The 25746-nt window shown below is 38.7% G+C and overlaps 1 protein-coding gene across 2 annotated transcripts in view; it reads left to right on the top strand.

Moving 5' to 3' along the window:
- LOC117404007 (spliceosome-associated protein CWC27 homolog) overlaps positions 1-23363 on the top strand; it is an 88349-nt gene extending 64986 nt beyond the window's left edge. For both annotated transcript variants that reach the window (XM_059009934.1, XM_059009898.1), the window contains 3 exons: positions 14306-14415; positions 14771-14877; positions 22891-23363. In XM_059009934.1, the coding sequence (XP_058865917.1) occupies positions 14306-14415; positions 14771-14877; positions 22891-23053 (380 nt within the window). In that variant the 3' untranslated portion in view covers positions 23054-23363. The remainder of the gene's footprint in view (positions 1-14305; positions 14416-14770; positions 14878-22890) is intronic.
- The last annotated feature ends 2383 nt before the right edge of the window (positions 23364-25746 follow it).

Below are 25746 nucleotides of genomic sequence, written 5' to 3'. Positions count from 1 at the left end.
AAATCTCACTGCTGTGCAGAAGTTACCCATTCACAGCTTGGGCTACATGCCTTTAATACAGTGGTTCTCAATCTGTGCTTCCTTCAGGTGGTCCGTGGAAAGGTTACATAAATTACAGAAAAGAAGTGGCAGCATAGTTTATAGATCCCATTACAAACCCAAAATTTGAGACCTTAAAACTCAGCTACAGAAGTAAGAAGAATATGAATACATGGATAAAATCTTCAAGTTAAAAAAAAAAAAGTCTAAACTCTCCGTCATATATAGTTTGAGTGTCTAAAATGTATCCTTTACTAGGGAGTGTTTGTGTATTGCACTCACGTGCACTCAACACAGCAGCTTGTAAAGTAAGGGATAACACACGACAAGGCAGCTGTAGTTGGGTTGGAGGCATGAAGCTAAGCTGAGTGCCTTCAACCAACAAAGCCATATGTTAATGCAACACAACGTACAAGCCCTGGAGTGTTATCCCACTTATAAAACGCATACAATAAAAACATTGTATATCCTTCTGCTTTGGAGAAGAAATAGTCCCTCAAACAAGGTTCTGTTTGTTGTAAACATTAAACTGGAGGTTTTCAACGTTTCCATTTGTTGTAATTAATTAAAACGAATGACGCTAACATAACACAATTGAGTACTCTTGACCAGCCGATTACACACTGAAGCATATAATTATCGTAACAGGCCGTTTACATTTTCAAGACAAACTATTTGTGAACCAGCTATTTGGTAGTCATGTTATTGCTTTATACACTTGACATGTTATTGACTCCCAGAAAGAAATAGCCCAGCTAAACTGTTTGAAGTGACTTGCCACAGGAGTCCACTTTTAATAGCAGCTTGTAGGAAGACCACTTATTGTGCATTCTAACCAGAACACAATAACCTTTTGTTTCAATCACTATTCTAGTAATAGATGATGGATGGTATTCGCTTCAGGTTTATTAAATTACAGGTTCCTGGACCAATTTTAGGTAGCTAATGTCATTTAGTCTGACTGAATGCATTTTTCTTGCCTGACTGAACAGCACTTAAATTAAAACTGCAACTCGAAGTGGCTGGCTTTTTCAGAGAGTTAAACATGTAATACAATACCATTTTTTTCTGGAAATAAATGTTTTATATTCATTGCTGCCAAAAAAATTTTGAATACACCCATAAAAAAAAACACTATAGATTGATAAAAACGCACTAACTTGGTCTGTATTTTTTCTTTTCGTTTTTTTTTTTTTTTTTTACTGGATCAGGTCTAGTGTTCCAGTGTAAATCTTTAATTCTGACGCATTAATACATGTTAGACCTTTCAAATAATGTAATCCGCCTGGCAGAACATTGTGTTTTTATAACAATATAAATTAAAAATGTGGTCCATCTGTATTACAGAGCAAAGTATGCAGAGAGTCACAGATGCAGTCCGCACAAAATATTACTCAATTAAAAATCAGGTCTGAAAAAGAACCTTGGAATGCTTGTTTATTTGTAAACACAGTGGTTTTGTCATAGTAACTTCATCTTTTCTTTTCAGAAGATAGCAGTATAATTTTGTTTTCGCTACACATGTTAATTAAATTGTTTGTAAAAAGGGGTTTTAGAGTAGACAATCTGCCTTTTAAAGATGAGATTTCAGTACTGTATTGTAATTAACAACTACTCTCTAAACATACCATTTCTGTATGCCCTATTGGTAACGTAAGATAGAGTTCTTCTCCCAGATTTTTTTTTTCCCAAGGTTACTGTGAAGGAGCAATGGGCTTGGGCAAAAAAAAAGTGTTCCGAATACAGTTTTCACCCAATATAAAAAAGAATGATGACACAGAAATCAAAATAAATGTTGTCCAATTGAAATATCATTGGTAGCTATAGGCTCCTGTTTTGACTTCTGAAACCTCCAGAGTGAATGACTTGTGATTTGTGGTTGATTCCAGTCCTGAAGTAGAGAAAGACTTGTGTAAAAAAGACAAATGGCCAAATTCTAATTGCCAAAATACTGTACTAAAATACTAAAATACATTCTTGAGAAAGAGAGAAAAAAAGCAACAAGTATGGGTATCTGGTGTGTGAAGAGAGACTGGATTATTGGTTGGATGTTGAGATAGCTAGCTCCCAGTCCTGCCAGGATGCACCTGAAACAGGTGAAATTGTAAAATCTTGCAAAAAGGCCAGCAAACAGACGTGAACATTAACTGTTAAGATTAAAACAAAACTGTTGAAGATATCTTGGAGGAGGGGTGAGAAACTCTGAGAGCTGCAAATCCTCTCAAGTACCTTGGAATGCTTGTGTGTGTCATGTTCAGAAATAAAACACTGACATTCCAATGAATATCAAGGAATCAAGACAATAGGAAGTGCTGGTAATCTTTCTTACCATTGGAGTGTGTGATGTTCAAATGGAAACCTAAGAACGTCCATTACTGTTGCACAAGTGACTTGAATCAAAAAATAAGGTCTTTGTTTCCAGCTAATAACTTTTGTAAAGGATATGCATGCTTTTAAGGGCTGCATTTAGAGTATTGATCTTCTATTAACCTTTTTAAAGATGTCTCGGAAAACCATCACAAATCTTCTGAAGACTAATTGCAATGGAAAAAAATCCTAACCGCACACACCAGACAAGACACTTAGTCAAATCTTTATTCCCCATACTAAATATCCCAAATCCAACCCAAAGGGTCAGGGATCTGCTGTGCACACATAATGGCATCTAAGGCACAGTATATCTAATGTATTTATAAAAGATACACAGGCTAGAGAAAAGTTGCTATACTTTCCATTGCCCTGCAGTATGTGTCTACAGAAACTGATGTAGTACAGTTTACAAGTTGCTACCAGGAAGGCCATTTACCTTCTGTAATGAAAATTACAGGTTACACATCTTTTCGTTTTTCATTTACTGAGGAATGTCCGAAACAGTACAATTATATGCAAAGCCTAATGAATGGTAATAAATGTGTACTACAGTCCAATAGCAGCCACACATCTGACTTGTGCATGGAGCATGCCTTTCTGGCCCCATTTTATGTACAGCTATGACCAGCAGTTTTAGATCACCTAGAATTTTAGGATTGAGACATTCGTTATAAAAACAAAACCTATATGAACATAATTTAGATATTTTATTTAACATGTAGTCAAAGAAACAACAAAATTATATTGCAAAAGTCTACCGGAAGCCATAATAGTACTAAAGTATGTTAGACTTTTGAAATGTCTAATTCCATTTCAAGTACGGAATATTAACCATTACAAATGGGTGTTTCCCTTTAAGACACCCGAACTGAAAACTATACCAAAGATTCTCACTAGAACGATGGCGCTGCTGAGGCTCCCCCCCCGCAACCACAGTGTCAGTACCGAGCACCAGGTGCAGTGTGCAGGTACTAATATACAGTACAAAGTGCACATTATAGTGTATTGCACGCCATTGTTAACATGTCTGGGTCCTGTGCATGTAAAACTTATAAGGCCAAGCTGCCTGGAAAGGACGGTCACGTGGAGTGCATTTTATGCCTCGGCCCTGAGAATGCGCAGAACACTTTGACAGACATCGTTTCATGTGATATCTGTGCCTCTTTAAGAAACGTACTCTCGAGAACCGAGTAGCACATCATTCTAGAGAACGATCCCTCACGCCTGCGCAGCGCTCCGCCACTGAAGCTGGCCCCTCCTCTCGTGGTCCTGTCCAGAGAGAGGGTAGGAGTCGAGCTAGGAAGAGCCCTATATCTAGCACTATGTCTCATTCTTTGCCGTCTTCCTATAGTTCCCCCTCAACCCCCCCCCCCACCCCCCCCCCCCCCCCCCCCCCCCCCGGTGAGATAGATGACAATGCTCTCTATCGCTGCCTCAGAGGAGGTGGATGACTGGCTGATCCTCCCATCAGATGGTGCAGAGTCTGACATGCCGATGGCACAGCTATCTCTTTCGGCCGAGCTTATGCCTTTAATGTAGCGGGCAACTGCAGTTTTACAGGTGACCTGGCCTGCAGCACAGACAGGTGCTCTATTTGTGATGAACAGCTGACAGTTCTCCCTGCTGCTCCTACGGTCCACCTGGACTTCCTGTATGAGTCCACCTGGGAACACACAGCCACAGCCGTAGCGATTTCACGTTAAATGCACTCACTTTACAGTGTTTCTGATGCAGACAAGCTGGGTCTTACGCATTTCCCCCCAGTAGAGGCCCCCATTGCTGCACTTGTTCAGCCTGCTAACTTGTCCCTGCTTTCCAAGGACGCAGCATGCCCGAACAAGCAATGCAGAGTGACTGAGGTCATTCTAAAGAAAGCCTACACAGCTAGTGCTTTCTCTGCTAGACTGGGAAGCTACAACAGCATCCTTGTAACTTACCAAGCTCACCTTATTGGGGCCATTGCTGAGACCCACGAGCCCTCGTCTTGATTTCAAGGAACCTGCTCAGGCTGTCCAAGCTTAGTGGACAAGCAATAGGCAGGAACCTGGCAGCGTTGGTGGCTGCACGCAGACAGCTTTTGCTTTCCCAGGCACGAGGGTTGGGTGGGGATAAGGCCGCTTTGCTGGACGCTTCTGTCACCCCAGGCGACACATTTTGTCTGGTGGTAGACGAAATGCTACAGCAGTCGCAGCGTGCAAGGGAGTCCACCAGGGAGTTGGTGCGCCTTTTGCCAAAGCGCCCATCCCCACCACGCAAGCCTGCAGCACAGTGGCACCCAAGGCCACAACTGCAGAAGAAAGCAGCACCACAGGCTTCTGCCTCTTCAGGCGGGCCCGTCCGGAGACAGCCTGCTACCACTTTCTGCGGGGGCAGGTCCGCCTTTAAGAGCCCTGTGCCTAGACAATAGACACAGGCTGTGCCGCAGGCAAAGCACCAGCCCTAGGACATTGCTGCCAGAAGGGAACATTAGGTTATTATCATAACCCTGGTTCCCTGCAATAGGAATATTAGCCATTAACTTCGGGGTCACGGCATTCATGGTCGCAATCTTTGAAAGAAAATGACATTGCTGGAAGGGTACTGATAATAACGTTTTTCCATTTTTGTCAGTTTTACACTAAGTATATGGGAAAACTACAAAGCGGTATGTAATTCAATACCATATGTTATTGTAACGTTATTCAACAGGTTTCATTTGACTTTATGAAGCAAAATTTGATAATTCTATAGGATGTACACCAATACAATTTAATTGCATCATCATCTCCAGGGCCTTATGGAGTTCCGTACTGAGTGTATAAGAGTGGCATGAAAAACAGGTTGTACCAAGAGCATGGTGCCAAGCAGGTGGAGTCTTTATACCAAAAGAAAAAGATTCTACAAGCATCAGTCAGTTTCACTCTATTTCCCTATTTAACATAGAAGGCAAGATTTTCTTCAGCATTATTGCTCAGAGATTGTCAACTTACCTATTAAAGAACTGCTTCACTGACACTTCAGTACAAAAAGCAGGCATTCCAGGTTTCCCAGGATGCTTAGAACACATCGATGTGATCTGGCAACAAATTCAGTCAGTTAAAAAGGAGAGGATGGACATTCCTGGATTTGGCTAATGCATATGGTTCAGTGCCACATGAACTTCTTTTGGCAGCATTTGATTTTTTCAGTGTACCGATGACAATAACAAATTTAGTGAAAGCCTACTTTGGAGATTTGCAGTTTTGTTTTTCAACTTCAGAATTCAGCACTACATGGCAATGCCTACAAGTTGGAATAATGGTAGTATGCACCATTTCTCCACTGGCTTTTACCATGGCAATGGAAGTAATTATTAAGGCATCAAAATGGGTAGTGGGAGGAAAGCGCTTGGCTTCTGGAATGCGACTACTACCAATTCGAGCATACATGGATGACATGACAACCAAGACTAAAACAGTAGCCTGCACTAGTCGGTTATTGGGCAAATTAACCAATAACATTGAATGGGCACGAATGCAATTCAAGCCCACTAAATCAAGGAGCATCTCTATAATTAAAGGTAAAGTAGTAGATAAAAGGCATTACATTAATGGTGAGGCAATACCAACAGTGTCTGAGAAGCCACTGAAAAGTCTTGGGAGATGGTACAACGGGAATATAAAGGACACAGTTTGTGTGGGAGAAATTAGACAACAAGCAGTGGAAGTGTTGAAGAGCATAGACAGCAGCGCTTTACCGGGCAAACTAAAACTCTGGTGCTTTCAGTTTTGTCTACTGCCAAGGCTGCTGTGGCCACTGACTGTGTACGAGGTTGCTTTGACAACAGTAGAGAAGCTGGAAGCTTTAATCAGTTCATATGTCAGGAAATGGTTGGGAGTTCCACGCTGCCTCAGCAGAGTGGGACTGTATGGTAAAGGAATACTGCAGCTACCAGTCTCCGCTCTAACCAAGGAGTTTAAGTGCTCCAAGGTCCAACAGGAAATGACATTAGTAGAGTCACATGACAGATGCGTAAGGGAGGCAGCACCTGTGTTGAAAACTGGAAGAAAGTGGGCGGCAAAGAAAGCCGTGGAAGATGCAAAGGCTGCCCTTCGAATCATTGATATCATGGGGTAAGTTCATCATGGAAGAGGGGGTCTTGGTTTCAGTTCAGCTCCTCCTACATGGCACAAGGCAGCCCCAGTTCAACGGAGGAAGTTGGTGGTCAACGAGGTGCAAAAGAAGAAGAGGATGAGGCCGTTTCCCAGGCCAAGCAGGGAGAATGGATTAGATGGGAGAGTGTGGAACAACGCAAGATCGGCTGGCAAGACCTCTGGACAATGGAACAGAGCAGGATCAGTTTCCTCATCAGGTCAACATATGATGTTCTTCCATCACCACAGAACCTAAACTTCTGGGTAGGAGAGGATCCCCCATGCCCTTTGTGTTCATCACCTGCAACATTAAGGCACATTTTGACAGGATGTAAGGTAGGTTTTAGCAAAGGACGGTTTACTTGGCGCCATGACCAGGTGCTGCGATGTTTGGCCTTAGCATTGGAAGACAAGTGTAACATGACCAATAAGTTGCCACCAGTTCCATCAAAACATTACATACAAAAGACAACATTCCTCCGCCCAGGAGAGCAACCACCAAGAATAGGTGTTAAAACCAAGCCTTGCCCAGGACAACTGGAAGCTGCTAGAGACTGGAAAATGCTGGCAGATGTTGGTCAACAGCTTATTTTTCCACCTGAGATTGCCACCACTAACCTTCGACCAGATATTGTCTTGTGGTCTGGATTAGCACGCCTTGTTCACCTGGTAGAGTTAACAGTGCCAAATAAGGATGCTGTAGATGAGGCGTATGTGAGGAAGAAACTGTGGTATGCTCAACTAGGCGCTGAAGCAGAACAGCGAGGTTGGAGAGTCCGGGTTTACCCAGTGGAGGTGGGTTGTCAAGGATTTGTGGCACACTGTACAACCCGGTTTCTCAGAGACGTTGGATTCATTAGCCAAGAGTTGCGTCGCACAGTGAAGAACTTATCTGAAGCAGCAGAGAGGAGCAGCAACTTGCTGTGGTTGAGACGGAAAGATTCTGGTTGGGAATCTCAAGCACAATAGAAAGAAATAAATGCCGATATACAGGTAAGTAAGCTGGGTTGAGTTGAGTGGGGGACCGAGGGGGGTGATGCTGCGATGCCAGAATCGTCGTCGAGCACTCATGAGGTGCGGTGGGCTAGTCGACGAAACACAGAGGATGGAAGGTGCCCACTTGAAGACCCCAGAGATGTACCCTACTTAGCTCAATCCAGACGGTTGTCATGCTGATGCGCTGGGGAGACCACACTGTGGTTGATCCCCAGAGCCAGCATCACAGCCGTTGTGTGTGCTGATGCGCCGGGGAGGCAAAATAAGCTGATCCCTGGAGCCAGCATTACACTTCAGCCATCAACACCAGGTAGAAGGATATCTACATCATCAGATGGAAGGAAGCGCAAATGGATGGAGACGCAGACGCATCACATTAGTTTACTGTAAAGCTACGTCTTAATTGAGAGTTATGTTTTAGCAGCAGCCCACGAGAAATTGAAACTCAACAGCCATGATGACAACTCGCAAATAACAGTTGTCAAAAAATAGTGGTTTACGTAATTTACGCAAGTCCCAGCGTAATCACTTAATCATTGCACTGCACTACGTGAACCTGGCTTGCTCTGAAAAGCAATCTCCGTTTTTCATTTGAAAATACTTACCTAATTTAATGTCTCCCAGAGTTCTGTCCCATTTAAGCAGAAATCCCGATTTGTGTCCCGAATAAGTGGCGCCGACTGTATTTCTATTCTACATGCTGTTTTTATACCAATTACTGACATACTGAAAACTCGGCTTGCTGTCCTTGTTACCAGCTTCGTTTGACATTTTGAATTCACTGTAACACATACTTCAAGTATGTAGGTCTGTTGTCTCGTCTATAGAATTAGGGGTAAAATATATGCACGTGGTGATGATAAGATTTTTTGGGGGACTTCTTGCTATTTAACAAAAGGCTATAAACTGCAATCTATAATTATTTAATTAGCTTTAAAGGCTTTAGCCTAAAGATAAAGGTGCTTGGAATTCTTCAGTAAGAGCCAAATATGAAGCTCTCACTGTTTAAAGTGCTTGTTTCTAGGCAGAAGCGTCTTTTCTTATCTTATGTGCTCTTCAGTGCTGTTATCTAAAGTGAACAAATTACTTTTCACAGGAACGCAGCAGTCTTCTGGTCTCATTGTACAGCTTCATGCTGATCTACAGAGACATTAGGGAGGATTTTTCAGTTCAGTCCCAAAAGCAAACAAATTCTTTCTCTCCACTGGAGTAACAACAAACCTCATTTCTTTCTAGGACACTGACATTATTTTTGAGCCCAAAGCCAATTGCCTCTTCAGTATTCAGCAAACAGCTGAAAAAGAGACATCTGTACCTACTGAGTTATTATTTTAGACAGACATCTCTTCAATTTTCAAGACATAAATTATGGCATGTTCCTTTAGTCTGGTTTTCTCTTTCTTGGCAATACTGCCTTTACTAAGTGCCAAAAATAAGAAAGACAAAAAACACTGTCCATTTTATACCCACCCTGAATGATGTGGCAACTTTTTTTTTAATACCACTTAGAATATATTTACACTGGATATGTCTTTCTGCATGCGTGGTTGCTTTCAAAAACAGTCTGCCCAGTTACATTAGGAGTATGGGAGATGAACCTTCAATGAAATAAATCATACACACTCATCATTTTGTCTCTTAAAAGTATCATGCATACAAAGTATTTACCGGTATTTTATTCTTGCTATTTTCCAATGCCAATTAGTGTTAAATGGGGATAAAATGTTTATACCATAAATTGAAACAAATACCAGATTGCAGGGATGGAAATAAGACGCAAATAAGTTTCATAGCTGTTTCACCTATGCAGGTTTAAATGTGTGCCTGATTAGCCCCAGTGTATAGGTAATAAACTCAGTTGTGTCTTATGAAACATAGTAAATCTAGGAATGGGCCAAAGTGCTATGCAATAGAGGTCTTACTTCTATCCCTGAGGTTGTTATTAGTGCCTCCTCTACTGTAATATAGAAGGCTACAAGACTGAAATATGTACTAAACCGGACAATCCAGAAGACTAGGTGAAAGTAAATGCTAATTAGTGGAATTACTTGACACCTGTGCTAATCCAAAGAAACTATTAAAATAGTTTGAAGAGCCACTGCCCAAGGCTCTCTGTAAGAACACTGCTTTGTTTCTTCACCTGGTCCACCTGATTGGCCAGGCAACATCTCTTCATGGTAAAGAATTCTGTGTTTTTGCTCTTGTTGCCACAACATCGAAGGCTTGATTTGTAGCTGCTTCAGCTCAGTGACAGGACAAAGCAGGAATGCTGTCAGAATGGCCATCAAACTCAAAGATAGTATTTAGTGACAACAGCTGGAGTTGTAAGAAATGTGATCACCGTGATGCCCGAGGGTAATATCATTCAGCATCCTGTATATTTTATAGGCAGTGTTCGTTTCCAAATGAAAGCGCTCAATGGGTTAGCACAAAGATGGAGGACTGCTGACAGTTGGAAAGTGTTCTGGAAAGTTGGACTTTAGTACATTTACCAACTATTCTGACCATACCAAAAAGCTGAGGTGCGCCCTTCTGTTTAATGCAATAAAAATCATTATCGTCAGTATTTGAAATGGGGCAAATTCATTTCCTTTCAGAAGCCAAAACAATTCTGGTTAAATCTGATTGGTGTTTTAGAAGTTTAACCCTACAGGAAATACAGTTTTTCAAAATAACGGGAAAGTAACACTGAGACACCCACTACCAAAAAAAATAAAGTGTTTAACTCCTCCTTAGTGTTTTTGAAACCAAACCCTTGTATCGTTTTCAGGACTGCAGATCCACTCGTTGAAACAACAGCTGTTTAGTATCATAATACTCAGGAACTGTCAGAAGTCATTTAGATCACCAAAAGTCTTTTTTGTTTTCTTTTGGCCCAGATGAGCTTTGACAACATTTAGATGGTTATTCTTGTGTTTAAGTATCAACAATATCTTTCTCGGCTTGTTATGATTTGTCCCATGTGTTTAGTTCAGAAGACATTTAGGTTAAGTTTTTGGCTGTATAGTTCTCAAAACACTTCTGGCTCGTGAATGACCTTAGTAAACGTGTGAGGTGGACATCACTGCCAGTTATAATGCCCCAGATTTTAAATGCTGTCTAGTTTTGAATTTCCAGTATGCTGCCATTTTTGGACTTTGCTGGGTCCAACATTATACTGTAGAGCCGATATAGAAATGTTTTTAGTAAACCGTTTTGTAGCGTTGTTTCGGTTCTAATGTTGAACTTGTGGAATATACCTTATGTCGTGATAAGCTTGGTTCTTATTTATAGCTGTGGCCAAAAGTTTTGCATCATCCTATAGAATTAACTAATTTTGCTTCATAAAGTTGAATGAAACCTGCTGAATAATGTTACGTTAACATATTGAATGACATATCGCCTTGTAGTTTTCCATATACTTATCGAAAAACTGACAAAAATACTGTACTACTAGTATGGCTTCCGGTGAAATTTTCGGTATCATTTTGTAGTTTCTTTGATTACATGATGTTCAAAGTTATAGTCAGTTATAGTCGTGTATGTTTGGATGCTAACTCGCCCCCCCAGCTGTTGGCTTGATCATTTTGGCTTGCTGTTGCATTGTGTGTGTGTGTGTCTGTCTGTGTCTGTCTGTCTGTCTGTCTGTCTGTGAGTGACCGTGAGAAGCCACAAAACTCAACTCTTAGCCAGGTAGCTGAAACTCTCAGTAGTCCCTGGAAAAACATTATGGGCTGCCAACCAGGGAGGTTGTTTCAGTGTATCCAGTTCTCTATGCATCTTCTTCCATGATCCTACGTGAGAAACATTCTTCATCAAAAATCAAACAAAATCACAGATTATATTAGGGGCTGTCCAAAATGATTGGCATTTTATTATCGGCAATGGAGAATCAACAAAATCCGATTATTTTTCTTAATGTATAGGCATGTTTGAAATTTTCAAGTCAAGTTCATTTTTGATTAAATGGAATGATCAATAACAGTGTATATCATAGGTGATAATTTAAATGACAAATGGTACAGAATGACAGCACCACTTACGATTAAATGAAAGTACAATTCATTGTTCAAGGCCAGAATTGTGTTTGGTTTTATGTGTTTCTGTATTCCCCCAGTATACAAATGTGTGCACAATTTATTCAAATACACACAATACTGTAATAGTTTTGGACAACCTATGCTTCCACTTCAGAAAAATACATGATTTGCATGATCTAAAGAAAATGTATATATAATTTGTAAAGTATGTGTTTAAAATGTATTAATGTATTTGTTTACTTATTTATTGTATTTTATGTAGTGCAGTATCAATTAAGTTAAATTATCCATATGTACAAATACAATTGTTCTAATTATATAACAAAAAATACAAAGCTCCTTTTTTCTGCATTGGATCAAAGCAAAATGATCATATACAGAGAGGAATATGACTTTGTTTGCCTGTAGCACAAACAAACAAAATTGAAAGACAATATCATGTTTTGAAAAAAATCCCAGAAAGCAAACCTCTACAGTACAACCGAACTGGTAAGTTTTCAAAAAGACTCCAGTTACGTATTCGAGCTGCACATGTCATCAGGATGTATGACTAGAATCAAGAGCTTTTCAGGGAATCTGGATGTTTTCTGGGAAGTCTGAAATAGAAAAACAAGCCATTGTTTAAGAAAATTGATCCTTTGAGATTCCTAGAAATGGGTTTTGATACCCTGGGACTAGAAATCGAAAGTGACTGTAGATAAACCTTGATTAATTACTAGCCAACCAATGCTTAAGCAGACTGATTTCAAGTTTTTGCCAAGAAATGGATGACGATGTGTTTGTGATTGTTGACATATTTGCAGTTTATCATGATTTGTTTATGACTGGGGTTAGTGTGCACCTCAAGAGGCCAGATCAGGGTTAAGCATGAAGCCTCCAAAAGAAAAATGAGACTGCGTAACTTATTCTTAGCTAAGACCCAGAAAGAGGTGAATGATAGAGCAAAGTCCTCTGAGTGCCTGGAGCGTTGCCAGATTGTCTGACCTCAGAGATTTGTGGAAGCACATTAGCTTTCCTGTATTGGCTGTGCTGATCCTAGCTGTGGACACTGAACCAGCTTTACAACTTTATCTTTTAAAGGAGTTTGCTACATCCTGATGATTATCTCCTAGACCTATTACTTTGTGATATTTTTTAGGAGCTTTATGGTATGCCCAGAAAGCAATCTTGAAATGCAAACCTTACATTTGACTGCACATTGTTTACTGAAATCAAACATAAACTTATTTTATTTATAAAATATTGTACAAACAAGATTTTTATTTGTTTTGTTTTTAAATAATAATGGGGTGATGTAGATTAGTTGGAAACTAAGCCATTTAGTTTGTTACAGCACTGACTATCAAGCCACATACAAATATGCCGGATTTCTGGCATATTTGTAATGCTTTCAGTTGGATTTCAACCTCAGATTGTCACCATAGTGAACCGTGTCATTATGTTGTTACAGTAAATGATGGTTAACAGCGCCCAAGATTAGCTTGACTTGTGGCCAGTCACATGTGGGCCAGATTTAATGCCAGGTTTTGTGTTTTATCACCAATATTTTGTGTATACAACTGTAATAGTCTGTTCACACTACCGTATTCCTTCAAATTTTAAACCCATTCGAATTTAAGACGCAGCCCAAATTTTCCACCCTCAATTTGAGGAAAAAATAAAACATCAAATAAATATGCATTTACAAAGATACCACCTCAATTACGCATGTGGAGGCAGTTTGCGGCCGTCTGATATCACACAGAGCATTTCAGTTATGTCCTGCTTCTCATTTCCAGTTGTGATTACTCACACCTGTTTTTCTCCCAATTTGTGAACCTTGGTATTGCTTGACATGTTGAAAAATACAGGGGTCTGATCAGCATTTCTCATCTGTCCAAGCTAGTACTGTTTGTTAGACATGCTGAAATTGTAAAAGCTTCTCTGGATTCCTCAGGAAGCTAATTATTATTTTATTATTTATTTCTTAGCCGACGCCCTTATCCAGGGCGACTTACAATTGTTACAAGATATCACATTATTTTTACATACCTATTTATACAGTTGGGTTTTTTTTACTGGAGCAATCTAGGTAAAGTACCTTGCTCAAGGGTACAGCAGCAGTGTCCCCTACCAGGGATTGAACCCACGACCCACAGGTCAAGAGTCCAGAGCCCTAACCACTACTCCACACTGCTGCCCTAATGACACTTCTCTGAAAAAGGTTGCCTTTATGTCGTGGCAGTAACGTTTTGGTTAGTGTTTTCTCGGCAGTAAGTCACGTTGCTGCTTGTGTACTCGGGTAGTCACGTCTTGTGTTGCTGATTTTAATACACGCATCACTATACTGTTCTGGAATATAAGACGCGGGCTATTTTTGAGAAGCAAAAAATGGTAAAAAAAGTGCGTCTTAAATTCAAAGGAATACAGTATTTAGAAATACAAGCTGCACGATTGATCTTGCGCAACAACAAATGTGTGCTTTACAAAACAATATATATTTTAATAATAAATAAATAATAAAAGCAGCATTTATTAATCTTGTAGGATACATCTTGCAAGGATGTCAACATTGACTTAAAGCAAGTCCAGGTCTCTGCAAGAATGTTCCAGCAATATATAAATGTTCAAGAACATAGAATCAGTTACAATTCATATTTTGTGATGCATGTATGGAGTTGTTGGGCTTGTATATTGGCTGCGTGAAACCACTTTTGTTTTTTTGTTATGTTGTTTGTAAGTTTAAAGTGGTGACTCAACTTTCTTTTTTTTTTTTTGTGCATCTACCAGATGCGGAGAAGGCCCCTAATGTTGCAGTGGCAGAATATTTAGAAGAAAGGAAGAAGTATGATGAACTAAGGAAGCAGAAAAATAAGAAAGGGACAACCAGAGAGCAACAGGTACAGTACGACTATTTTGTATGTTTTATGTAGAACAAATATATAGATTAGATAGATAAATATATCTATATCAATCTAACACACAACAGGGTGTGCAGTGTTTGTATTATTATTTTAGTATTCTCATGTTTTACAAGTAGGTATGTCAGGGGGTGAGGTGCCCCCTGTTTTATATTGGGTACTGGACGCAGTATATTTAATATTTTCTAATGGTTTGGCACAAAAGCACTGAAATGCTTCTCTGCCTGCATGAACACTTGGCTACTCTGTCACAAGGTACCCTACTGAATTAATGTTACATTTATTTTAACTTATGAGACACTAAATACTATTGTTTTGACTTCTGACGCTTTAGACGCTGGCTCTTCTTGAACAGTTTAAATCCAAACTGTCCAGTGCCATCACAGTAACTCCAGAGGAAGATGTTGAGGAATTAGCAGCAGAAGATGATGATAAGGGATGGTAAGTTAATGGTAGTTGCCCTCTGCGCTTCCTTGCAACAGGGAAACTTTGTTTTGGAGAATTGCTTACTGAACTCAACAAACTTTTCAACACCTTAGTTTATTTCTTATTTGAGGATCGCACATGGTCTAAAGATGTTTTATATTATGAAATAGCCTTGTTCTGTTTCTTTTTTTGGCCTTGGCATGGATACAATGTCTCACCTTGCTTTGTTCATTAGCACTATTCGCACAATGCATGCTGTAGTATTTGGCCACTTTTACTGCTTGACACCCTTGATGACGAAACCCCTTTGAGTCTGCTGCCTGAGAGGATTGTGTAGTGTTTGTCGGGGGGTGCTAAGCAGCAACGTTTGTATTTGCTTGTATTGTTGGGTGTTGGTGTTTGTTGCCTATGCTTGTGATTTTTTTAATTAAGCTGCGTGCCAGGAGGTCAGTGGATTGTACTGTAAATGAGAAATTGTTTTCATCCAGTGCACTTGTAATGTTAATTATGTTATGGTTGTTGAATTGTTGCTTTTTTTAGCTCTGTATTACCACATAGCTAGCCATTTTGACAAGGCTTACTGTTGCTGTTTTTGACAGCATGTTTTTGTAATCGTGATGCTGATTCCATTCCTCCCCAAATAAGCAGATGCCTCCTGGGTCACCATCGCTGAATGCTACAAAATAACCAGGGCTTGTGAATGAGTCCATCTAGCTATAATCTCCAAAATCAGAGATTCCTAGCTGCATTACTTTCAGAGATATGGAGCTTTCACTGAACTCAAGCAAATGCATATATTTGGAAAAGGGCAGGCACTGATTCCAAAAAAGATCAAAGATACTTAAGCCAAAAGGTCATAAGATTAAGCACTGTGATGTTCTGTCGAGTTTCTAAATCCCAAAGATTAGGCTAGAAAGGCCTATTAGTCCTAAGGGCTTGTTACTGCTGCTGGCATGTGACTGCATGCACAAACAGGCTGTGCTATCCCATGTTCAGTTCACAACTCCACCAGTCCTGGTATATTCTGATTGTGATTACTATGTATTAATGTGCCACCGAACTTACCGTCGTCCGAGCGGATTTCACGCAGGTCCTGCGGACTCGTCCAATTTCACTTCCCAACCTAGTTTGACTGTGAACCTTCCAAGAAAGATGAATCACTTAAATTAGACAGTGGGCTTGACCTTTTCTGTTATTTGCTAGTGTAATGGGTAGTGGAGATTGTTTTTGTAAAAAAAAAAAAAATGATGTAAGGCAAGTATGTTTTTACAAAGGTTAATACATTTTAAATAATGGATTATTATTGTATAGGATAATTCCCACATAAAAAAAAAAAAAAAAAGTTATTAATATTTGCCTGGGGCAAAGATGAAATAACTTTTCATTAAAAGATGTATTCAGAATTCTAATGTTAAGAGTGAATGCCAGCATTGCTTCATCAAAAAAAAAAAAAAAAAAAGTGTACAGGGTTCTTTTTCAAACCATTCAAATGTGTGCACTTTTTATAATCGTTTGTTTTGCCTTTGATTCTAATGAGCCCTCATTTTGGTGCACACTAAATAGTGCAGGTATTCATTGTTAGCTTAATGATAAAATGTGAACCCCAGAGTTTATCTCATTGTACCCATATTGTGCTGTTACATACTGGGGTAGATAAACTGGGTTAGATAAATTTACTACCGGTATGTGTATTGTGCAGGAGTGCAGTGTACCATACATGTATGGTATGTACTTTATATAACTACATTTTAGTCTTGTCTGTCAATCAAAACAAGCAACTGTGTAGTCTTGCTGTAGTTTACACAATGGAAGTGTCTGTCTATGACCCCAGTTAGTAGAGTTTAGGTTGATCTACAAGAGGTACAGGTAGAGTGCTGTGGAGCACAGAAGAGCCTTTCATTATGAATAAATCACCAGCATTGTAAAAGGCAATATTTCAGTCTCTCGACTGTGTTGATACTGTTTTAAACAGTTTGTACCGTTTATTTTTGTTACGGTAGAGTGAGCAGATGTGAATCGGTCATTCACTTGATGGTCTCACTAGATAAGCAGTCATCCCCTAAGAGTACATGTCTCGGGTATCTTTGTAATGTACTTGGGGAAAACCCATTTTAAGCTACTCCACAACCTTGGGCTTTTCATTTTACTGATCTTTTGATTCTTAAATAGAGCCCTATGTGTACCAATTTTATGCAACTCAACTCGTAGCAGTCCATGTCCCTTGGTGTATTTCTTTTTGCGTAGCGTGTATTTATAAGAATAAGCTAAGCTTTCGGGAGTCAGGTACTGAAGAACGGGTATCATCTTGGTTGCTATAGGCCTAGGCTGAACCCCTATAGAAATAGTCATGTCCTACAAAGCATGCCATATACTGTAGCCGTGGTAGACAATCTCCACACTTCGTCAAAGTCAGTTTTCAACCATGTCCTTAATGATAAATTGGAGTCAAGTAAAGCTCTGATCTGAAACTACAGTGAAGCTTCCTGCAACTTTTGAAAAGAACCTGCTTTGCAAACATGAGGCCTTTGCAAACATATGGCTTCTGGTGGCTGTGTACCCTGCAGCATCTTTAAACAAATGAGGGAGACTCTCCTTTTTTTTTGCTGCAGTTTGTAAGAAAAGGTGAAAGGGTTATACTAATAAACAGGATCCTGATTTAAGTCTTTCTTAACTTGAGAAGAAACACGAAGAGCTAAGTTAGTCCTGGTTATTGAATAAAGATAGATAAAACAAAATATAAAAAGGTTAAAAAGTAAGCTCATTCACTTCTACAATATATTTAAAAACGGGTTGGTGCATTATCAAATGGATAATGGGATTCACCTCTCAGTCATCGGGTTCACATCAGCTTTTGTAGGTTCCATGTAAAATGAGTTGGTGTCATTCCTGTTCTTGGTAAACTTGGTAATCTGTATCGTAGATATTTTAACAAGGTAGGAATGTAATGTCTGTTTACGGGATGACCTGTTTCTGTTTTATAATGCTGGGGATATGAAGAGTATCCAGTAAAGGCGCTCTGCCCGGAGTGCAGGGTGCGCCCTATAGTTTGGAGATCGCCAGTTCGAATCCAGGGTATGCCACTGGTTTAGGTCGGCTGGGGAATCCTTGGCTCACTGCGCATCAGCGACCCCTGTGGCTGGCCTGGCGCCTGCAGACCTGCCTGTGTGCAATTCAGAAGTGCCAAACTCCTCCATTTGCTCTAAGCAGATCCTTCTCTTGATAGAGGCCGAGAGGCACTATGGTCTGCCATATGTGTGCATTGGAGAAGAAAATATGAAGAGAACAAAAACATTTAAACTTCCCATCTGTAACTTAACCTCTGAAACACAGCGTGGAAGACGAAATTAGAATTCGATTCATTTAAACCACAACGTGACCTTGCATGCATGGTTCTGAACACTTGATACTCAACAGCACTTTCAAGATATAAAAATAGAGCCGAGGTCTAAAGAGAACAGGTAGAATGAAATGCAGGAAGGAGATGGGAACATACACTGAAGGAGAAGAACAAAGGTCTTCTAGAAAGTCCTGGTGGGAGGTTTGAAAATGAAAAGCTGTTAAATGACTTGTGAGCCCTCCTGGCAGAACATGGGTTACAGCAGGTCAGACACTGGGAGTCAAGCCTGGGCCTGAAGTGTAAACTATTCCATCTGTGTCTGTGTCCAAAACCTCTCTCAAAGGAACCAGACGCTTCACCCTTTAAAAGTAAAGAAAATAAACTCTCGGGTTTGAAGCCGTGTGTCACGGCAGTGCAGAATGAACTTTCAGCTCATTTTGATGTGTGCAAGTAGCACAGTAAGGTTTAGAAAGAACTACAGTTCACAAAAATGAAACCAGTTAGCTGACAGCACCGAGACGACTAGACGAATTATCAGGCCAACCTAGTGTCACGGTGGGAGCCCAAGGGGTCTCAGAAGACAGAGAGAGAAAATAATAGCACAAAGGGCAGCAGTGTGGAGTAGTGGTTAGGGCTCTGGACTCTTGACCGGAGGGTCGTGGGTTCAATCCCCGGTGGGTGCACTGCTGCTGTACCCTTGAGCAAGGTACTTTACCTAGATTGCTCCAGTAAAAAAAAAAAACCCAACTGTATAAATGGGTAATTGTATGTAAAAATAATGTGGTATCTTGTAACAATTGTAAGTCGCCCTGGATAAGGGCGTCAGCTAAGAAATAAATAATAATAATAATAATAATAATAATAATAAATGAAATGGCACTGGCAAAGCCACGTGTAAGAATAGACAACCACATGTGATTTACACAAACGGAACAGTTTGGTGCAAAGTTTACCTGATGAGTGCTGATGCTGATTTGCTGTCTTTCAGATTTCTCTATAACTAGTTTGATGTAGGCATGTTAGGAGCCCTAAAGAGTGCAAGCTTTTTAAATCTGTGCATCCTGGAAGTTATCAGAATGGCACCACTTTGTAATGTCTTTTATCTACAGGTCAATCTGATATTCCTGCTAATACATTCTTTTAAATGCAATGTAGTCTGCTCATGCAAATGCTTTGTAAACTACTCGGTCTCAAATTAAAAACAGTATTTCAATAACAAGAAGTTAAAAGGGATTTATGCACGCATTGTATATTTGGTTCTGTGTAGACAGATCACTTGTTTAGTTGCTCCCAGGAACTTACATGTTTGAAGTTGTACTAAAGCCATATTGTTTCAATGTTCAAAGTGTCTCTTACTGTAGGTTAATTATTATTTGATATATTTTGTGTTTCATACCTTCTTTCTTTAGCTGTTTTTGTTTGGCTGAGATAGCTTCCTTTGTTTTTGTAAACTACAACGCGCTGCTGTGGAAAATGCTGCATTCATAGTTATGTCTGCGCAACGCTGCGAAGAATGCTTCGGAGAGAACTTGGTTCAAAGTCATCCCCATTTTTATTTTATTTTTACTGAAAAGATTACATTCAAAAGGTGTTTGTCCAGGTCTCTTTCTCCCACTGAACGCAAATACAACTTTGTGCAGTTTATGTGAGTGTTTTTCTTCTTGTATTTTCATTTTTTTGTTATTTTTTAAAGCGTTTGTTTTTAATTCTTGTGTTATTGGTGTGAACTTTGTTTTTTTCGAATGGTCCATATCTTTGTTTTGAACGTAGCGTATTATTGTCCGCGCTAGTCTTGTTAGTGGTAAATATGGCGGCTGTTGAACATTAAGTGGCACTGAGTGCACACTGAACAAAATATATGAACGTAACTAATGTCAGGATTTATTTTTTCCAGTTTAGGGGTTTGTTGCCTTGGTAACATAGAATAGATGTGTTTGGCATGGCACTGCTGACAACATGAAAAATGAAAGTAAGACATTCCAGCTATTTACTTTTTATACACTTGGATGTTATTTAGGGAAGATGGCGAGAAATTGCCAGGGAGCTTACATTACAACAGCCAGTGTTTAATTTTTATTTATAAACAAAGTGCAGTCACAAAAGACAGGGAAAAAAGGAATATCTGGCCACTAAATACTGTATGTGTGTGGGGAACATGCATTTAAATGACAAATACTGTAAATAAACAGCTAAAACATAAATGACTAAAAAATAATAAAAATGGCTTTCAAATATTCAAGGGAGTATCCCCAATCCCTTGGAACAATCTGTTGTAATTAATAATAGTTTGGTATTGAACAGCATTTTCAAGATATTAAAATAGACTTGAAATCTTAAGAGAACAGGTAGAATGAAATGCAGGAAGGAGATGGGAACACACACTGATGGAGAAGAACAAAAGTCTTCTAGAACAGTGGTTCTCAAACTTTTTTGTTCGCTGACCACCTGATTTTTCTTTTTTTGATCTTGCTGGACCCCACAATAACAGTAATGGTGACTGAAAAATAAGCACATAAAAATCACTATACTACCAAGAATAACTGTACTTACCTTTCTTTGTTTCAATGCGATGGGTGGGCCTGTTTCTGTGAGCAAAGTTATTTAAAAATTGTAGTTTTAAAGAACAGTTCTAGCTTACTTTTACTTACTGTTTTTTTTTTCATTTTTAAATTGATAATTACAGCAGAAATTGATTTGTGTGAATTAGTAATCTCTGAAGTTACATCCATGACGTACCAGCGCAGTCTGAGCTACGAATCTCCAGCTATAATCTTTATTTATAAAACGGAATGTTTGGATGGTGCACGCTGATTGGCTGTTGAATTTTTTACCATGCAAAACAGTACAATGCAAGGCAGAATTAATTTTTGCCGAAGCACAGTTCAATTACACATTGTTTTTTAAAATGAGTGGCATTCCTTTCATACAATTTGATCTTTTTGGAGGCATGACAGTGTACAAGTGCATAGAATTACAAGAAGATTTAACAAGTCAACAACTTAATGAAATCGAAGAAAACAAAAATGCTTGGGCAGCCGGTGTTTTTATTGATTTGATGAAACATAAAGAAATGGTAATCGACTTAAAAAAAAAGCCCAAATATACCCCGGCCACACATATATATATATATATATATATATATATATATATATATATATATATATATATATATATATATATATATATAATAATAATAATTTTGTTTTTTTGTAACGTGTTCCAAAAAGATTCAGCCAGTATACATATTATAAAGCTGCTGCTTGAGGTTCAAAACAAAAATCTGCGTTTTGAGCTGTTTCCATATTAGTTATTCTTCAGTGATGGTGAAATAAAGTTAGCTTAATGATTGCCAGTAGAAATTAAGAGCCAACGCCACTGAAATACTTGACACAATTTCAGTAACAAGCACACATACAGGCTTTAATAAAGCATTTTAATATATACTGTATATATCAGAAGTTCTTTCAGTTCACCAAGCGCTGTGATTTATGAAGTAGAATGTTTAAAATATATTCTACTTTTTTTTGTTTTAAAGAAATACAAAAAAGTAAATTGTAAACATGGTAAAAGACAATAAGACTAAACATATATATTTTTTTAATTTTACTGTCTTGATTTCAAAAACAAATACAGCATCACATCACAATAATCAGAAACCAAATATGCTTTAAATCTATGCTGATGGGTTTCTCAGGGCCATTTGACTAGCCATACAGTTCCCAGGGTCACATTGTGCTGTTGTGAGAGAAAACATTGAATGTGTTGAAGTACATGTTCAGTCAAACATCATTCCTATTTTGAGTAAGGTTGTCATTTCAGGTTCATTATTGATTAGTTATTCATAGCCCAGACTGCTAATGTTGACGATACAATATATTTATAACAAAACCTTACAATTTCCTCTTCTGGTGCCAAAACTGTCAGTGTCAGTCTTTAGATTTATAGAGGAAGTATGTTTAGGGAAAGTATTGGTTTCTTTGATGCTGTATTATTGCATTGCTTTAGCTTTAATATTAAGCAGCTTAAACCTCATTAAATTATATGTTTTCAAGTGAATCTTTCTTTTGGGAAAGGACCAGTGAACTCCACAACAGTGTATGACATTCTGTGACAATGACGTTCAGTTCAATTTGTATATGTATATTTCTACTTTTTGATTAGGGGCGTGTTTAATGTTAACACAAGCTTTTGGTGTTTTGAGTGTTGTCTGTGAAACATGTCCTCCTCGCATGTCAGCAAGAGTGCTTATTGTTTTTCAATGGTGTACTGTTGCAGTATAGTACAGTACAGATGTATCACTGTACAAATAAAACAAAACATTTTTAACCTTGTAATTATTATCTTCCACAAGGTGTTCTGTTTAAGGTTAAGCTAAGAAAGCATTCATATACGAATCAAATAAAGAATACTCTTTTGGTCTTGTTTTAATCAAAAAGCCCTGCCACCCATGGTTGGTATCTTATAACTTAAGCATGTTCTGCTGCCAAATTTTCAACTGGTATTTTGTCCAAATTAAAGCAAACAAACTGGCATTTCTTACACTTGAATACTTGCTCCGATGAACAAGGGGTGGTCCCTTGTGAAATCATGTTGGTGGTTGTTTTTAACAAGGAACCAAAATACAAATTATTCCAAAACCTATAGTGTATTTATTCAAGATGAACTTTTTTCTTGTTTTTTGTGTCTTTTAGGATGTCCCATGTCCTTCAGTTTGATGAGCAAAGCAGAAAAGTAAAGGATGCAACCATGCAAGATGAAGACACATTTGAAATCCACGACCCACGCAACCCTGTAAACAAGAGGCGAAGAGAAGAAAGCAAAAAGATAATGAGAGAGAAAAAAGAAAGACGGTGAATTTGTCTGTCTCCTTTGCAGAAAGGCGATGACAGAGAGGTTTAGCTGTGCATGCTCTGCCCAAGTCACCAACCTCAGTACTTTTAGCTGCATCATTCTGAGTGTGCCTTGCAAAGTGCTACAAGTCATTAAATGATAGTTTACAATGGGATTAGATGGCTTTATGTGTGATCTTCATAGGAATTATCATGTATTGTGCATACAAAGTTATATATTGTGACGGATTGCCTTCTTGTCACAAGTGTCCGCTCTCACCAGTCCTGTCTTCTTGTAGTAAAATAAAGCACTCACACAATTGCTTTCCATGAAACAGGACAGGGCCTGTGCGTTTTATTTATTTCCAAACAAAATAAACCAAAACAAAAAGCCTAACTCCTCTCCGGAGCTCTAACTAAACTTTTCCCACTAACCTGACTAACCACTGGACAGCTAGTCCATTTACCAGTCCCCAACCAAACAACTCTTAGTTTTAATTTACCTCTTTTTCTTTGTTCAAACACCACACACAACCCCAAACCAACAGAACACACAAACTGTGGCCTTTTTATTCACAATCATGATCATTCGCAGCTGATTAGTATTTTCTCAATTATCATTCATTATCCCATAAACTATCCAATTTAGAAGGCCTTTACCAAGATGGCCACCTGATAACTTCAGCTTTCCCCAAAATGGAGTGTTCTCTCCCCAGGGTCCTAAAGCCCCAAGGTATAATTCCTGCCCCATAATATTTATTTTAAACCAAACTTACTTAATTTAAATTTCCCTTATCTAATACACCATCAGCATTTACAAGTCTATTAATTAACCCATCTTTAATTTGAATCTCCAAAACTTTACTCTATTTGATTTCCTTGTTCACCATCCAGTTGGTTTACATTGTCCTTTCACATTTTGTTCATTTACTTTAACTAATCCCTCACAATATGAATACACAGCTATGGCCAAAAGTTTTGCATCACCCTATTGAATTAACTTATTTTTCTTCATAAAGTTCAATTAAACCTGCCGAATAATGTTACACAAACATATTGAATTACATACCACTTTGTAGTTTTCCATATACTTCATGGACAAAAGTTTTAAAATGTTACATTTTGAAATCTAATATTAAATACTGTACTACTGTTGTGGCTTCAGGTAGACTTTTGCGATATAATGTTGTAGTTTATTTGATTACATGATCTTAAATAAAAGATCCAAGTAATGTCCATATCGTTTTTAAATATTTTTTTATTGTCTCAATCCTAAAATTCTAGGTGATTCAAAACTTTAGGCCATAGCTGTAGTCAGGACTAAACAAATTACAAGTAAACCATGTAGTTCAGATTACCTGATGGTAAAAATTCACAGCTTTATCTAAGATTAAAGGGAAAATACCTTTGAAGGTGTTTATTACTGTACATGGTTTAAAATAGTTATCTTTTTAAAGCAGCATTGTGCATCATATAACACTTGAAGAAATATTTTGTTGCATTTTCTGTGCTCTAGAGTTTCTACTATATTCAGTGATCCATCATTTTTAGCAAATTCTGTAATTCGTATCTTGCATTCAACTACAGTACCAGCTTCTTTCCCAGTACCAACCAGTAAACATTGTACAGTTTTCTGTTTAGCTGCTGTTGTACCAATGACCACAACATAAGCACACAAGCACCAAAGAGTCTTTAAATAAAGTGTTTTTATTTAATTGTATACAATTTTATTATTTTTAGACCCCACACAGATCCTCTTTGACATATAAACATAATTAACCCACCCACTCGTAAATGCTATTAGTGTTGAATAATTTGGGAGTCTACAGAAAATGTGATGTGCAGTCTTTAGTTTGAGCACTTTGGTGTTAAATTCTGTAACATATAACTCCATTCTCTCATTCTTCACTTGCCATTTGTTGCATACAAATGTACAGTGTATGCAATAAACAAACTGTAGTGTTTAAACGTAAACATTTGATTGTGCCGAATTCTCAAAGAAGCCAACTCATACAATGAAATTACAACTAACATTTAGAAATTGTTTCACTCTGTTTTGCTAAATCTCCAAGTGACAGGATAGCGTCACAGCCCAGGCTGTTACAGGCAGGAAAGAGCCCCAGAGACAGGAAGTTGAAGTGCTGGTGCGCACGTTTATTGACAAAACAAACACAAAAATAGGAACAGAATAAACTGGCACGAGGGTCAAAGTAAAATGCTCAAACAGAAGAATAAATCACCTGTAAGCTGAGCATTAGCCTTCACTACAGATACAATACAAAAATCACAGCACAAACGTCCACCCCCAATCTCCTCTCCCCAGCAAAGTATTTCTGGCTCATTTTATACATGTGGCCACTCCCCAATTAACACTAATTACCTAATTGGGGAATGGCCACACCTGTGATTGGTGGCAAGGCTAGATTTAACCTCATCTTTTTAACCTTACATTACCACACACACACCATTTATAACAACAGGGCTTCTGCCCTGCCGCACTGCACTGCCCTATTAGTATTACAAGTACAGTACTACACAATGTGTCCATCGCTTAAGAACATAAGGACATTATATGAACGAGAGGACGCCCATATGTGTGTGTTTGGTTCCTAGTAGCTGTTTGATCTAAAAACTTTGTCAAGTTGGGTCTTCAAGGATCCAAGTGATTTTGCCTCAACAACATGGCTAGGTAACCCATTCATACACACACCACTCTGT

The sequence above is a fragment of the Acipenser ruthenus genome, chromosome 1 (genome assembly GCF_902713425.1).
Source record: "Acipenser ruthenus chromosome 1, fAciRut3.2 maternal haplotype, whole genome shotgun sequence".
NCBI classification, from domain to species: Eukaryota; Metazoa; Chordata; class Actinopteri; order Acipenseriformes; family Acipenseridae; genus Acipenser; species Acipenser ruthenus.
Note: the sequence above shows the minus strand (reverse complement) of the source record. Positions and strands in the feature narration are given on the sequence as shown.